Source organism: Phoca vitulina, unplaced genomic scaffold (assembly GCF_004348235.1).
Source record: "Phoca vitulina isolate PV1807 unplaced genomic scaffold, GSC_HSeal_1.0 scaffold9, whole genome shotgun sequence".
In the NCBI taxonomy this organism is placed as follows: Eukaryota; Metazoa; Chordata; class Mammalia; order Carnivora; family Phocidae; genus Phoca; species Phoca vitulina.
This window is the reverse complement of record NW_022589712.1, coordinates 27,701,502-27,719,302: the sequence shown is the minus strand read 5'-3', so window position 1 is coordinate 27,719,302 and position 17,801 is coordinate 27,701,502. Positions and strand designations below refer to the sequence as shown.

Genomic DNA, 17,801 nt, shown 5'->3' with positions numbered 1-17,801 from the left:
TTATTTTCTATTGGTAGAAGGCAGGGATTACACCTATAATGAATAACAACAGAAATTAATAAAATTAAACACACACACACACACACACACACACACACACAGACTTTTCTCAATAGCAGAGGACCAGAAAAATTTCTAGGGCTCAGGGGAAATTGTTAGACTGAAAAAAATACTTTTTATCCCAGAGATCTTTGTCCTCTGCAACCAGACACTTATTTGGGCTAGGAACAAGCTAAAAAACAAAACAAACAAACAAACAATGGCAAAAGCTTAAGTTAATGGAAGGAGGGAGAGAAAAGAAAGGATGGGTGTCACATGGAACAACTCAGGGAGACAGACATAGTTGATGGGTTTTATAAATGAACACACTTAACAGGGAAACCTGGATATCCTTCTAACTAGAAGAAATTAAATAAAGTTTAGTGGTTCAGAGGGTGGGCTTTGGAGTCAGGCAGACCTAGGCTTTACTTTACTAGTTATATCAACTAGGGCAAATGACTGAATTTATTTGAAACTTTGTTTGCAGTTCTATAAAAGAGTGATATAATAGGTCATAATATACCCCACAAGGATGTTTTTAGAATTAAATGTGAAAATGTATGTGGGGAAAGTACAGAGTAAGTGCTCGGTTACAAGCAGCTATTATGTATAAGATAAATGAGTATATTTTAGCTAAACAAAGGCTGACAAAATGTGATTAAATAAACCAGGGTACTTGTCCCATACAAATTTCTGATAAGATTAGCTTCAACTCATTCTCTCAAATGTAATTTTAATTCAGTTTTTAAAAATTTTTTAAAAATTTCCCCAGGAAAGGAGAGTCATAAATGAAATCACCAGATACCAGTAGGGGAAGAATAAAAAGAAGGCAGAGTGAAAAATGTCTAACACAACACTGCCTGCTTAGAATACTTAATGTAAAGAAAATAGTACAATAAAAAGAATATATAAAATAATCTCATTCCTTTATCAACTGCTAATATATGTTGTAAATAGTAGCAAATCAAAATGTTTAATTAAAATACAACATCATAAATCTTTATGATGCATTACTTAAAGTGGTAAATCTAAGGTAAAATAAAGTGGGGGCAGCTTAAAGAATTGCCCCAGGTTGAAAAAACAGATTCAGACAGAGTAGGCAAATCTCCTGGGACTATTTCAGAGTATTCTGGAAAGGGATAGCCTATCAATGCCCATTTACTGCCTGGCAGTAAATGTATTTGCTAAACGTAACTGCAGTAAATGTATTTGCTAAACGTAACTGTAGATTTCTCAGAAAAAGCCATACAAGCTTTAGATACTAAGATAAAAGCAAAATATTACTTTTCTTTTTTTTTTTTTGCATGGTCATAGAGTTAGAGATCTTCATGTAACAATTACTAAGCCATTAGAAATATGGCTCTGGATTTTAGGACTCCACGTCCGAAGGTTGGCTTTGATTTGAAAACAGGAAGATATAGATGAGAAAAAGCCACATAAAGCTACATGGAAGTTTCACAAAGGAAATGGATGATATCAGGTTCAGCATGAGTTTCACTGAATTGTTAGATGCTTTTCAAAGAATCACACAATGATTGCATTGCAAAAGCATTTTAGACAATCTTTTGCATGGAAGAAATACCTTCATATCATTATGTTCCTATCCTGGAGAGAATGATACGGGGCCTGCTGAGTTTTGTAGACAAATACAGTAGGTTCTTATTTCCCCTTTCCCTAAGTTTTTAAGTTATTGAAATCATTTCCCAGTGAAGGGGATAGCAGTTTTCTGGTGATATTCGGAGAGTGTCTATTCAGAGTCCTTTCAGTAGGAGGCAGATTTCCAGCTGAAGACAGGTGTGCCCAATGAAACCCCCAATGGTGACACAGCTTGGGGCCTGACCATACTTTATGCAACTTCCAGGTCTTTCTCTGGCAGGCAGCGCGCACGGGAGACTCCCTAGTAATGCAGTCTCCTCAACGGCAACTCAAACTGCAGCTCAGAACTCAACACTAAGATTTTCCTACCTGTGTATCAGCAAATTTCTAGACTGAATTCTAGATAAACCTCACAATGTCACTAGTAATTGTTGTATAACTATTGCACTGGCAAAAACAAGCTTTCACAAACGTAAGCCACTTATATTGCTTTGGATGTCAGAGAGACGGAGAGGTATCCCTAGAAGCCTGGTACCTAGAGTAAATATTTAGTAAACAGGTCAGGTACCTTCAGTGACTGCAGAGAGTCTGAATTATTATCACAGTAGAGGATGATGTTGTTGGCCATGCTGAAACTTTCTCTCACTCCAAGGTGGTAAAACAAGGACGGCTGTCGGAAGGCATCACTCATCTCCACCACAGCAATATCTGCAAACAGAAAACAAAGCCCCCAAAAGATGACACCTGAATAATGCCCAGTAAGCACATTTTGGTTTCAACGACTTAGTATTCAAAGAGGAAATGAGGAAATGATAGGGATTTTCCCTCCTCACACTGAATTTTGAATTTGCAGCTCTACCCGGAAGTGGTTTTAGAAAATGCAGCAAACCTGCATTTTTTTAAACACAAAAGGGATCATATAATTACTGGAAACTAAGCAAAGTCTGCAACGGTGGGATGCTGGGGCTAATGCTCTCTGTTAAATTGCAACATTAAAACAAGTTAACTAAGTTTACAGAAGCAGATCCACAGGAAGCTGCAATAAGTGATAAATGTAAAATGAGATTTAAGAAAGCAAATAGGGGGCCATCTGGGTGGCTCAGTCAGTTAAGTGGCCAACTCTTGGTTTCAGCTCAGGTCATGATCTTAGGGTCAAGAAATGGAGCCCCACGACCAGCTCCACACTCAGCGTGGAGTCTGCTAAAGATTCTCTCTCTCCCTCTCCCTCTGCCCCCCCCAAATAAATAAATAAATACTGAAAAAAATAAAAATAAAAAAAGAAATAGGTATGATTATAAATTAATCCAGAGCTGTATTTTATAACTAATTAATTTATTATTATTATTAATATCCAGCAAGTCCCTAGCAAGTGTACTCAAGAAAAAAAGAAAGCAAAGGTATAGAAAATTATTACTGAGAAGGAAAATATAACCACAGATACAAATTCCACCAAAGCTCAGAGATGACTAACACCAAGGTAGTATAAACCTGATACTGATATTTGACATTAATGTCAAAAAAATGAAATATAGGTTAGTCTCAAACTCAATTTATACATGGGCAAAAACATGAAATAAAAATGAAAAAAAATGCATCAAGCATTATACTATAAGAAAACTAGATCATGGGTTTAAAATCTATTTTGGGAATGCAGGGATAGATCAATGGAAAAAAAAAATCATCGCATCTCCACAGATGCCCCAAGTGCTTTAATTAAAATTCAAAACCCATTTCTTATTAAAAATAATTGCAAAATAAAAACAGAAGAGCACTCCTTTAACATGAAAAATAATATATAGTCTGGGGTGCCTGGGTAGCTCACTCAGTTGAGCATCTGACTCCTGATTTTGGGTTCAGGTCATGATCTCAGGGTTATGAGGTCCAGCCCACGCCAGGTTCCAGGCTGGGTATGGAGCCTGTTTGGGATTCTCTCTCTCTCTCGCCCTCTGCCCCTCCACCCCCCTGCTCTCTTTCAGTCTCAATCTCTAAAAAAACTATATATATCTATCTATATATATATATTTTTTCACAGCAACTGCCAACTTTGTGTTTATAAGTATTCCATGAAAATCAGGAAAAAGACAGGCAGCCAATTATTCCTACTACTAGTTGGCTTTCTGAGAGTCCCAGATAATGCAGTAAGATTTCACATAGTAAGGAGATGTAATACCATAAAATAAAATACACAATTATCATTACTTGCAGATGTTTTGGCTGTCAACCAAGAAACCCCAGTAGAATCAACTAAATAACTATTATAAGCAATAATATAATTTAATAAGGTGTTGAGATGCAAAATTATTATGAAAATCAAGAGCTCCCTTTGTACTTATAGTAAGTGTCTGGAAAATATAACGGCAAAACAATTCCAGTCACAATTACAATGAAAATGTTAACATACCTTACAGCAAATTTAACAGATGATGCTAATTTGTTAAACGTATTTGCAATATGTGATAGAGATGAAAGGTTAGTATCACTATAAATCATCTCTTATTGGTCAGTTTAGAACAAAGAAGAAACCATAAAGACATTATAATAGAAAATTAGGCTATGGGCATGAGCAGACAAACTTGCAAAAGAATAACTAAAATGGTAAGTAAATATACAAAAAACTCTATACCTCACTACTAATAAATGCACATTTTTTAAAAAATTTTTTATTTATTTGACAAAGAGAGAGAGAGATAGTGAGAGCAGGAACACAAGCAGGAGGAGCGGGAGAGGGAGAAGCAGGCTTCCCGCTGAGCAAGGAGCCCGATGCGATGCGGGGCTCGATCCCAGGACCTGAGCTGAAGGGAGATGCTTAACGAACGAGCCACCCAGGCACCCCCTAATAAATGCACATTAAGCAAACTCTAAAGTGCCTTTTTTTTTTTTGTCTAACAAGTAGTCAAAAAAATTAAAGAATGTCCAATGGAGATGCAGAGAAATGACATTCCGGCATGCCAAGGAGAATTTCAAACTTCCCAGGAGACCTCAATCCTTAAAGTTATGCACACTTTTTGACCCTATAGCTCCATTCCTAAGAATTTACCCTAAGAAAATCCCTATAAATGTGGCAGGTTTCCTTGTAAGTATATCGACTGAAATATATTTTTTACAATAAAAATGGAAAATACCTAAATATCCATTAATAGGAATATGGTTAGGTAGGTAGGCAGATAGATAGGTAGGTAGGTACATAGTTAGACTCAAATAGTGGTTTATTATGCATCATTGAGAACTATATTGTTGCCTATATGGTACACCTGAAACTAACATAACACTGCATGTTAACTACACTGGAATTAAAATAATTTAAAAAAGAAAACTATATTGTAGAATAATATTTAGCAATGGAGGTAAACTCAAGGTATATTAAGTAAAAAAAAAGTCAAGATATAATACATTATAATGTATGTATTCTATGTGAATATACATATGTGAATGAAAAATGTCTGGCAAGTTGCACACCAAAATGTAAACCATAATCATAGCTGTGTAATGGCACTGTGTATTACTTTTTTTCTTTATTCCCTCTCTATTTTTTACCATTTCTCTTATGAACATTGATTACTTTAATAATTTAGGAACCCACCAAAATAAAAGAAAAATAACCCTAAAAACCCAAGTGACTGAATGTAAAACCACACTGCAGCACCAAAAAAACAATGCAGACTCTCGAGAAGCTGTTTGGTGCAGTCGGCCTTGTCTACTAATGAACGTGAGATTAGAATTCACATTCTGTGAAGGAGACATAAATCAGATCAAATGGAGGCTGAAGACACAGAGGATTTAGTGAGGTTATGAAAGAGGCAGCCAGGTCAAAGGAGCTTCAAAAGATTTTTTTTTTCAAGGCTAAATGACTTATGGGCTCTATAACACAAAGAGAGAGTTTTCTTTGGGGGTCCTTAACATTTCTACATCAAAAATCAACACATGAGAAAATGAGTCACTGCATCCCACCTACACGCCCCATCTGCCTCCTGCACCCACACTGCTTCCTCCTCCCACCGATGCCAACCGCTCGCTCTCAGTCACAGCGCTTGAAAATCAAGAGACAGCGTAAAATGGGGCCGAAAGAAACCAAACAGAACAGTAGTTGACAAAAAATATAAATGAGAGCCATGCTAAGAAAAATACTAGCTAAATTAAAGTCGCCACAAGAAGAGGGGAAATGGGTGATTTCCAGAGAATGGCCTCCTGGAAGATTTGATGCTAAAATTAATAAAGGCACTGCAGAAGGCATTGGGATGAAGAGAGAAACTAGACATTCAAAATAAATGGTACAAGCAAAATAAGGCATATTCATCAGGTCTGAACGTCTAAGCAGGAACAGCTCCATTTTTGAATGCTGCATAGAACATTAAAAATGCTTGATTGTATAATTTTAAAATACTGAATACAGTACGACAACTCAGAAAAAGACTTTTTTCTACTTCAGGTTCAGATGACTGATGGGTTCTAATAAACTTATATTCGTTTCTAAATGTATTTTTTAATTTCCATGGCGTAAAATGTACTCTTCTGTCTTCTCTGGTGAAGTGATCAAAGTCTGTGCCCCATTTCTTAAATTGTTGAATTTGTTTTCTTATTGTCGAGGTTTGCATGTTCTTTATATCATCTAGATATTTTTCCTTGGTCAAATAAGGGGATTTGCAAATACTTTCTCCGGGTTTGTGACCTGTCTTTCCAATCTGCTAACAGTATTTTTAGAAAAGCAGAAGTTTCTAACTTTAAGTCCAAGGCATCAATTTTTTCTTTTATGATTGTGTTTTAGGTGTGGTATCTTAAAAAATCTTTGCCTAACCCAAGGTCACAAAAGTTTTCTCCCTAGAGAAAGTTTTCTCCCTAGTTTTCTTCTAGAAGTTTTATAGCTTTAAATTTTACATTTTGGTCTATGATCCATGTTAAAATAAACTGTAAATGATGTGGGGTGTGGGTCAAGGTTCATATTTGTTGTATGGGGTGTGGGTCAAGGTTCATATTTGTTGTAAAGACTCTCCTTTCTCTGTTGAATCGCTTCTGCTTCTTTGTCAAACACCAATTGGCTACATTTGTGTGGGTCTGTAGTTGGGTTATTCTGTTCCATTGATCTATGTGTCTATCTTTTGCCAACACTACACTGTTTTGATAAATGGTAGGTATTGAAATTAAGCACTGTGAGTCTTCCAACTCTATTCTTCTGTTTTCAAAAATGTTTAGTTCTATTTGCTTTCCTGTATAAGTTTTAGAATCATTGATAGCTGAGAGCTATCAGTTGACAGCTACAAAAAAAATCCTCCTGGGATTTTGACTGATATTGTGTATTAAATCTATAGATCATTCTGGGGAGAACTGACATCTTCATGTATTGAGTCTTTCCATCCATGAATATAGTATATCTCTCCATTTATTTAGGTCTCCTTTGATTTTTTCCTCAGTATTTTATAATTTTCAATACACAGTTTCTGCATGTATTTTGTTAGATTTATACCTAAATGTTTCAATTTTTTGATGCTATTATAGATGGTATTCTTTTAAATTTCAAATCCCAGTTGTTCGTTGCTAGTTTGTAAAAATACAGTTGATTTTTATATGTTGACCTCCTATCCTGAGACTTTGCTAAGCTCATTTATTTGTTCCAGAAGCTGATTCCAGAAGAATCATGTCATTTGAAACTAGAAACTGTTTTATTTCTTCTTTTCCAATCTGTGTATCTTTTATGGTTTGGGGTTTTTGTTGTTGTGTGTCTTGTTTTACCTGGTTATACTGGCTGGGGCTTCCAGTAACACAGCATTTTTAAAATAGGAACATTTCATTACTTAACAAAAATATCATCTTATCATGGCTACCTCCTGACTCTGATGACTATCTTCTCAAAAGTAGTAGAATAAACAGGTGAAAATTATCTTCCTTATGAAATGATCTTAAATCATGTTTAAAATGCAAAAAAAAAATGATGTACTTATAATAAACAAACACCTGATACTCCACAATCCTTGTAACTCATTCATATGAGTTACACTTTATCCACTTTATTTCACAAACATGTATTTAGTAATTACGAAGTGCCAGGAACTATATGCTTATCAAATATTAACTCGATCTTCATAATACTCCTTTGTGGTAGGTAATATTATTATTTCAGGACACAGAGGCAGAGGATGTATAAATAATCTGTCCAAAATCAGCTAGGAAGTAGTGGCACCACTTCTATCCTTTGAAGGATTTGACCTCAAGCAATCTAGCTGGAGAATCCATGCTCTTAATTCTTCACTGAGCCACACCCTATACTTACAGGATATGGAAGTTCTCAAGATCACAGCATAAATTTAGAGGTGCAAAAAAGATTTGGGGACCAAAGCATGTATTTCTGTCATGTATTTTGTGACCAAATGAACTTAATAATTTTCTGATTGAGTTTTTATGGTAATATTGTGAGTAAAACTGCTACACTTAAAAACTGAAGACTATGTCTGTTTAAAAATATAGACAAAGGTATAAAAATCTCTTACATTTTTACCTAAGGTATTATTTCTTTCCTTTCTTCCAATGGGGTTAATGTCAAATGGAGCACAAAATTAGGTTTACCAGGGGTTTATTAAAGTATAATAAATTTTTAGGGCACTAACATAAAACTGTTGTGCCTAATTGCATTTTGGTCATTAAATGGCAGCGGTTCATGGTCTGTGTTTCTCTTTTTTATTTAATTTTTCCTTTATAATACCATATCTGTTAGTTAAATATCTCATATGAGCTTCTGTTGTTTGTAAAAAGCAGAGTTGAAGCAGACCATTAATGTTCAGTTACTTTTTATCTATTCAATGTTTTCCTTAGGCATTAGATCACTGATGACAAAGCAAGAGCCCAGTAGTGATTTCGCTTGTACTATACTCTACAAAGTACTCCAAAATTCCATTATCAATGGAGACTTCCCAAATTATCACACAGAACTAGCCATTCGGTCATGACGGGTTAATCTCCCAAGATGACCCACCAGTGCCAATTTAATTCTACAAATGTCCTGAGCACTTATTATATAAAAAGTTTTGTTATTTGCTGTTATGAAAGTCAAAAGAAAAAATTAACGGGATATGGTTTTTGCCATCTCTTGTGGGACAGAAACACGAGTTGGCAGATACCGACATAGGGCAGAATGAGGCCAGCACTGGGGATGTACAGAGGGTGACGTTCAGGGGCCAGGGAGGCCAGTCCTGGTGGAAGGGATGATGGAAGCCGACGTGAAAGAGGCATCAGCAGGCAGTGGAGTTGGAGTGGAACACCTCAAATTGCAGACAGAAAACAAAAGCCCTGTACATCAAAGGCACTGTAGGAAATGGAAAGGGGCAAGGTGCCCGAGACTTGGTCAGAACAATGAAGCAAACCTCAGCAGGAAACTGAGTCAGTTCCCAATGGAATTCTGAATGGGTGAACCAACTGAGATCCCCTAAAGGGCAGACACCAACCCCCAAATGCTTATCCCATCTTAGATTCTTAAGGGAAGTATATCTTGCATCTCATTGATTTTTCTCTCTTTTTAAGATCTTTATTTATTTACTAGAGAGAGAGAGAGAGAATGAGCAGAGGGAGAAGCAGACTCCTCGCTGAGCAGGGAGCCTGACGTGGGGCTTGATCCCAGGACCCTGAGATCATGACCTGAGCTGAAGACAGACCTTAACTGACTGAGCCACCCAGGTACCCCCCCATTGATTTTTCTATATTATTAATAAATAAGGGCTAATTACAACGAATCTACCGTATGTAAATTACTAAAATGTTACTCATGACCTAGTAGTGCCCTGGTAGAGTCTCCTAGAGACTTGGAGTCAGTTTACTAAAATTTGGCAGATATACAATGTTGGGAAATTGTAAACCTCCTATTGCAAAGCTAAAATTGTTGTGATTTTCATGAAGGACAAAAGAATAATCTACCATCATTGTTGCCTTGAATTAATCATGGTTTAGCAATTCCTGCTATGAGTTACGACTCCTGTAGCTTCATCGGTATTCTGTTTTCCTGTACGTTATTTAGTTAACCCTATCATGTATAATGATACATATTTGTGTCAACAGTAAACATTTTGGCCCATAATTTCTTCATCACTAAACTCCAATAAACGTATGCATAATGACTCAAACATGAATCACTCTTATATTGCTAAAACAAATGTATACATAATGTCCCCACCCTAGCCTAATTTGCTTGTTTAATGCTTGTTTGATTATTACACAGAGGTGTTGATTTTTTTTTTTAAACCTAGAAAGTGAGGACTGGGAGGTAGGTGATCAGAGGTGATCAACCTCCAGAAGTTGGCTTTTAAAAATGTTGAGAGCTGTGGCACCTATAAAAGGAAGGAGGGGCGGGGAGAAGCCTAGAGAAAGAAAGAGACAAAGGGAAAGAAAAAGGGGGAAGAAGGGGGAGGAGAGGTGGAGGAAGCAGAACCAAACAAGACTGGTATTATAAAAACTAAAGTCTGGCTTGCCCAGACAACAGCCGCAAGAATCCAGTTCATGATGCTCCAGCTTTAGAGAATGTGAGGGGCAAATTAGCACATACCCATAGAAGGCACCCATCCCAGAGTGGGATGACCCAGAACCACAGCTCTCTGCCAGGAAGAGATGCAGACTCAGAAAAGCACACCACAGAAGTGAAAAGCTGGAAGGGGAACCTTCTCCTGATCTCCAGGGGCCTTGAGAGGAGTGATGAACATGCAAATGGCAGACAAGCTGTTTCACGACTTCCAGTGCTTGAATCCTAATTAAGTTTCTGGATGGATGGATGACCTTGGACAAGACCTTAAGTTCACTGAGCTTTGGTTTCCTCAACTGTCATTGGAGAATAATGGGTATTTACTGTACAAAGCTATTGTTAGGATTACATGTGCACTAGGCACAGCAGACTCTCAATATATGGTTATTATAAGGAGCCATTATAAGAAATATTAATGGGGGGACACCTGGGTGGCTCAGTCGGTTAAGCGTCTGCCTTCGGCTCAGGTCATGATCCCAGGGTCCTGGGATAGAGCCCCACGTCAAGCTCCCTGCTAGTGGGGAGTCTCCTTCTCTCTCTGCCCTTCCCCCTGCTCATGCTCACACACACACTCTCTCTCAAATAAAGAAAGAAATGTTAATAGGAGCCCTTTGAACAATTTAACATAAAAATGTTATTGAAGACAGTGCTAAAATATAATATTCCCAATGAAGCCACGTATGAATAATTACTCATAGAAATGAGTTTGAAGTCAAATTATGAAAACACACAAAGCCCACATAAAGAATTTTGACTTGATTCTATAATCAGTGATTCTATAATCCATATCTATGAGTTTTGAGAAGGGATGTGGCAGCATCAAAGTCTGGGGAAGATAAACCTAGATTTTGTGGATGGATGACAGACAAAACAGACGGGGAGCTGGGAGATCAGTGAGGAGTCATTTAAAGGAGAGTGTGCCCCTAAACTAAGAGACGACATGGCAAGGAGTTCAAGAGGCTTTAGGGATTTGGTGGATGCAGGATAAAGAAAGAATTAAAGCTGATTCTATTTCAAACTTGAATGGTTAACATTTATGGCTTGCCATTAACACAAGGGACACAAGAAAAAATACTTTTTTTTGGTAGGAACTTGAGTTTGGATTGAGACACATTAAACGTGCGTGTGTGTGTGTGTCTCTAACTGACAGCTGTCATTTCGAATCTCAGCAGAGATCAGAATCAGAGTTAAGAGTCATGGAGATGTAATAGTTGAAGTAGCAGGTGTAGATGAGATTGACAACTTAGACAATAAAGAGAAAAATGAAAAGGCATCTATGATTCAAGAAATCCCTTCCTCATCATATACCCAATAGAAACACAGTTCATCAAAATACATGTAATAAATGTTCATAACAGCACTAGCTACAAACCACCAACAGAAGAAGAAATAAAGTAAGCTATACAGAGCCAATGGATACCATAGAGCAGTGAGAATGAAAAAATCTATGACTACCTGTGACAACATGAATGAATCTCACAGACTGCTGAAAGAACCCGGATACAGAAGAGTAAAGATATTTTATGATTCTGTTTATACAAGGTTCAAAAATCTGGTATTAAAAGTCAAAACAGGGGCGCCTGGGTGGCTCAGTTGTTAAGCGTCTACCTTCACCTCAGGTCATGATCCCGAGGTCCTGGGATTGAGCCCCACGTCGGGCTCTATGCTCAGCGGGAAGCCCGCTTCTCCCTCTCCCACTCCCCCTGCTTGTGTTCCCTCTCTCGCTGTCTCTCTCTCTCTCTCTCTGTCAAAATAAATAAATAAAATCTTAAAGAAAAAAAAAAGTCAAAACAGCAGACACTTTGGTGGAGGACAATGGATGAAAGGGGATTCAGGGATGTCTTCTGGAGAGCTGCTAGGGTTCTGCCTCTTGATCTGGGTGCTGGCGATTCAGGCACGTTCACTTTGTGAAAATCAATTACTCTCTGGTTAATAATTTTGCCAAGGGTGTTAAAAGAGGACTGCATTTAGTGTCCTGTAGCCACCACAACAAAGTCCCATAAACTTGGTCCCTGAAACAACACAAAGTTGCTCTTTCACCGTTTTACAGGCTCGACGATGTCCCCAAATCAAAGTGTCAATAGGGCCAGGGCTGCGTTACCTCCAGAGGGTCTAGAGCAGAATCTATGCCCTGCCTCTTCCACAATCTAGCAGTTCTGGGCATTCCTTGGTTTGTTGTGTTTGTGCCTGTGGTCTCCAACCGCCCTCTGCCTCTCTCTTAGAAAGATACTTCCGATGGCAGATAGGGCCCATCCCACTAATTCAAGATCACCCCATTATCAAGACCCTTCATTTAACCATGACTGCAAAGACCCTTTTTCCAAATAAGGTCACATTCACCCATCTCAGGGCTTTGGCATAGACACTGGAGCATAGGGGTAAGGATCATTTTCCAGCCTACCACGAGGATTTAGAGGTGAGTACAGCAGGACTGTTGAATTTGAGGTGAGGGAATGGAGGTAAGGAGCACAGACAAGTCTCCAGAAGAGGAAGAGAAAGGAAGAGGATTAACATTTACTAAGATCCACAGTAGAGATTTTTACATTCAATACGGAAACCAAGAGATCAGACAATACTTTAATGGGGTAAGAAAGATCTAAAGGGTTTTAGTTGTAAGGTGGAGGACTTGAACATTAGTAGAAAGAGGAAGATTTTAAAGGGAGGGGGTTGCTGATTAATGGAGACAATCTCTATATTCTCACATAAGACAGATAGGTTTGGATTTAAGTTGGGGAGAAAAGTCAGCCTTGGAAAAAAGAAGGGATCCTTGAAGGGCAAGAAGAAGGGAGGTAATGAAAGGCAAAGGCCAAGAAATAATGAAGTAAAAGGAAGAATAATGAGATCCGTCCATTGAGGTGGTGACTCCGTGCAATAGAGCTGGGGTGCTGTTGGCCAACAGAAAGCAAAGCCCAGGCCAGGGACGGCAGGGACGAGCCCGCGTCCTGTGGACGTCACCGGAAACATGCCCGAAGGCAGCACCACCTCTGCTCTGGGAAGCTGTGGTCCCATTTCTTTTTCTTTCTTTCTTTTTTTTTTTTTTTATGTTCAATTAGCCAACATATAGTACATCATTAGTTTTTGATGTAGTGATGTGATGAGCACTGGGTCTTACATGCAACTAATGAACCATTTCTTTTTTAAAAGGAATTTATGTCAGCATTTCTATCACTTGTGATAGTAAGAATGTTAATTACTATAGCCAACAGAAGCAAGACATGAACCAAGCCTTAAGAGAACCAAAAACCCTATTTTTTCCCTTAACTTCTAAGATGAAAATAAAGGAGCCTTTGATGAAAAGAGGGAAGACAGAGAATAGATTTCAGTTTTATTCTGCTTCCTGGCCATAGACAGGTCTTACCCAGATATTAAAATTACAGTATCATCAATGAATATTCTTGGCCACAAAGAAGACTGGGGTAATAAAGAATCCTTCTCTCCTATTCTTAAAGAATTCCTAGTACACAGCACTTTGATGGTGGCATAGGAAGTGTTATTAAGAGAGCCCTGTAATAATGCTTTAACTAGATTCAGTCTTCCAGAGAATCCTTCCTATCGGCACACAAGGAAAGCAGATAAATCACAATTTAGGTCTTTGGTGCGTAGCAAGTGCTTTATAAAGTGATCCTTCCCTGGCTGTGGGCATAGCAGTCCTCAACATCATTCTGCTTATTAAACAAATACAAGCAGGCCCTACATCAAAAAGTGTTATTCTCTTTCCAAGTTAAAATAGGGTCCAGATTATACCTTAAGAATTTATTTTTTAATGTAATGGCAATAACAATAGACCTGGTCAATGATCTATAAAGAGTAGGGAATATAAGAAAAGTATAAGTCAAAATTAACTCTCAGGTTTATTATGTGACAGGACCATGCTGCACATTATAAGCAGAAATAGGATATGAAGTGGCTTTGATGGTAAAAATTTCTTTATCCCCATTGAAAACTATTTTTCTCTCTGAAATTATTACATTTCCTAAAGGTGTACTGGGTTGAAGAGTCTATAATCATAAATTTAGATCTCTATAAACTCATTTTACGTAACAAATTTCAGTACTTAAGTAATCAATCTATTTTCATCAGGTGCTGAAAAAGCTATTCCTAAAATTTTGGACAGGCTCTTTTAGAGTTTACTATAGCTTTTACTGTGGTTAAGGTACACGCCATTTGGGGGGAGAGGGGTCTCTCATATTTAATTTTAATTAAATCAGTAAAGCTGTCTTCATTCCTGCCTCAGTGAAGTTCCCGAGCACACAGCATAGCCCTTTGTATCAGAATCTTACACAAGAGTCCTCCTTGCCAACTGGACCCAATAATTTGCCTCTTTTAATTGGCACTTGTGTTAAGTTGTGTAAGGTTGTATATGGTTGCAAGAGTTGATTTGTGACAATTTTTGAAGAGAATCTGATTGTGCTTCAACAGATGTGCATCCTGAGTGACCTATTATTCCTGTTTTATACATTTACACTTTTCCACATAGAGACAGCAGAAGGTAGCCAGGGAACACTGGAAACATGATCTGACCATGTTCTCCGGCAAAAATGGCCATAAACCATAGCAATTACATTCATGTTTGAGGTTGTTCTGAGATTTTTCACATTCTGGGGAAAGAGCTGCAGTGTATGTGTGTTATGTCTACGTAAACAATAAGAGTTACTAAAACAGTGTAGCACAGGGATACAATCAACAAAATTCAGATTACGAAAAAGTCTGTAGGAAAGATGACCAAATTTCCTCACAAAGCCATTGGGAGTGGGAGAGCGAGAAAGAGGGAGAAAAAAGATAATAAAGACTTTAGGAACACTGTCAATTACCATGTATATACCTTATTTGGATTCTGACTAAAACAAACTTTAAAAAATCATGACATTCATGAGAAAATTTGACAACTGACAAGATTTTTGATGATATGAAAGAAATTACTCGAAGTGTGGTAAGAGACTGCGGCAGGAACCCCTATGGTGTAGAGATTTTAAAAAGTGAATTGTTGGGGGTCTGGGTGGTTCAGTCGGTTAAGCATCTGCTTTTGGCTCAGGTCATGAACCCAGGGTCCTGGGATTGAGCTCCGCATAGGGCTCCCTGCTCAGCGGGGTGTCCGCTTCTGCCTCCTCCCTGCTCATGATCTCTCTCTCTCTCTCAAATAAATAAAATCTTTTAAAAAAATAAATAAAAATTTAAGAAAATTAAAAAGTGAACTGTTTGTATACGGTGCCACACAATATATGCATTCTTTATCAAAGAGTGTTACTCCTCACGTAATAAGCAATTTACTTGCAAGCAATAAACACTAAACTTGAGCCTGCTGCAGGAAGGATACAGGTAGTAAAATGAAAGAAACCCAGCCCCCACACTACTTGTTTGGCAGAAATAGTTACTCGCCCTAGTGAGCAGGCCAGTTTGAAAGGTCTTTTTTTTTTTTCCTTCTTGCATTGATGGCTGTCATCCCTTGTACTCATAAACCCAGTTGGATCTAAGAAGCCTGGGTGAGTGCCCAGGAGCTGCTCTGTGCTCCAGGATTCTCAGGGTCAACAAGCAGAGACCTCTGAGTCAGAACTCATCAACATCTCCAACATCTCCAAGAGATGCTCTGCTTCTCCGATCTTTGTACTCCCTCAAAGTCACTTTCAACACCTAATAAATAATTAGCATCTAGTCAAAATGTGAATTGTTTGTGTTCAGATTCCTACATCTTCTGCGAAGGGGATCTGTAATTCTGTTCACACAGCAGATGTGTGACTATGACTCTGCCAGGAATGATTTCCCTCCACGGCTTACATGGTGACATTGCTTTGGAGTTCAACAATTCATCTGGGGGGTTTTAAAGCTTCTTTCTTGAGGATGACCCACTGGAGAGAGTGAGTAGAATTAAAACGATTCATTGTTAAGGAATCCTTTTATTGCTGACTTAGGTGGCTGACCTCAACTGACCGTAATGGAATAGTCTGGATCCTTTTTTTTTTTCCCCTTCCAATTAAAATTAAATGTCAGGAATTCACTTAACTCTCTAGGAAAGTTAAGGTTTGTTTAAATGTGACAGATTAATGTGATTATAAAAACGTCACTTAAAATGGGAGCTGTCAGGACACCTCAAAGGCCAGCCATACTGAGACGGAGATGGGGAAGAACAGAGCCCTGAGCAGCCCTCCGCTGGCGAAGATGGGACAAGCCCGGTCCACAGACACAGCAACAGACCAGAGAGGAACGGACACGGCGGCAGCCCCGCTCCATGTACTCCCCACTAGGTCATGCCCTCCTTAGAGCCTTTCAGTAGCCTCTCATCACACCACACTGGAGGCTTCGGTATCTTAACCTAGCTTCAACCCCAGCCAGCAGGCATTCTGGAAATGCTTCCTTGGCTCTCGCATTTGTTTAACAAGCATTTATTATCTGTTCTGTACAAGGTACTGTAAAGGGGTCAAAGAAATTAGCACCAACCCCGCAATGAGCTTATATTCTCTAAGTGCCTGTGAGCTGCAGAAGTCCGAGGTCAAATGAAATGTAGGTAAATCTTCGGGTGGGGGCATATAACGAGGAGTTATTAATTCTGATGGGGGTCTCAGAGCAGGCCCTGCAGGGGCAACAGCTTCAAAGGAAGCCTTGAGAAATGGCCATCTTTCAGGCCACAGACTGGGAAGGAAGGGCATTTCTGGCTGCCCGACATTGCATAATAGAGGAGTTTCTCTCCCCCAGAAAAATTGCTCCACCACCTAAGAATGGACATGTGTACAATCTCCCTGTGAGTGAGGAAAGGCTTATAACTCTGTCTATCCAGGCTTCCTGCAGGAAGTTTACAAGCAGTGAAATAAATTGCACAATCATTTCTTTGAAATGCTTTTCAGTAAAAACATTTTTCTTACTAGGAAGGGGGATATTTCATTTTGCTTGTGCTTTCACACATTCTAAATTGCCTTACTAAACACACCCCCTTCCCTTAGGTACCTCTGGGCTGCCCCGTTATTATCTCCCCTACACCTGGGTCCCAGGGGAGTTTCAGCTCCCTTCACTAGCTCCTCTCACAAGCCCACAGCTAAGGGTATGTTGGTCTGTTCACGAGAAGCCAGGAGGTGCCTAATAGTTGAACAGAAAACCCGAGTGAAGAAGCGTTTGATGGTGAGGAGACAGCTTTTACTTCACGTTGCTGAAGCAGGACAGACACAAAGAAAAATCAACCTCCAGGAGAGATGGTACCATACAGGGCATCTGGACAGGTGCAGGGAGGATGGATTAGCTGGTAGGGCCTCCTTGGCAAAGTGATGGGATCTGAGGGAGGTACAGAAATAAAGGGAGATTGAAATAAATGTGGCCCATCTGTAATCAGTACTGACCAGGCATTACAAATAGCAGGGTGTTCCTCCCATCACGGAGGGTGTGGCTGGCTGGAGTCAGGCTGCCCAGGTCTACATTTCGGCTGTGCAGCAAGCATTCCTGGGGACCCAGGGCCTGAAACCCCTCTTCCCCCAGCCTGTTTCTGTCAAATGATAATAATAATAGTCCCTGTCACAGAAAGGACTGAACAACAATGAGCCCTTAATAAATATTAGCGGGACATGGTTTGGAAGGTACCTTCACACCTTATTCCCACCACAGAGAACTGTCAATAATTTAGAGATAGGTTTCTGTACTTTTCTGGCTTAGTAACCAGGGATATGAAATCCGTACAATGAGTTTCACTCTT

The 17,801-nt window shown here is 38.9% G+C and overlaps 1 protein-coding gene across 1 annotated transcript in view; it reads right to left on the bottom strand.

Moving 5' to 3' along the window:
* MAP3K5 (mitogen-activated protein kinase kinase kinase 5) overlaps positions 1–17,801 on the bottom strand; it is a 192,070-nt gene that overhangs the window by 134,450 nt on the left and 39,819 nt on the right. Inside the window, exon 2 of the mRNA XM_032407803.1 lies at positions 2,204–2,343. Coding sequence (XP_032263694.1) covers positions 2,204–2,343 — 140 coding nt within the window. The remainder of the gene's footprint in view (positions 1–2,203; positions 2,344–17,801) is intronic.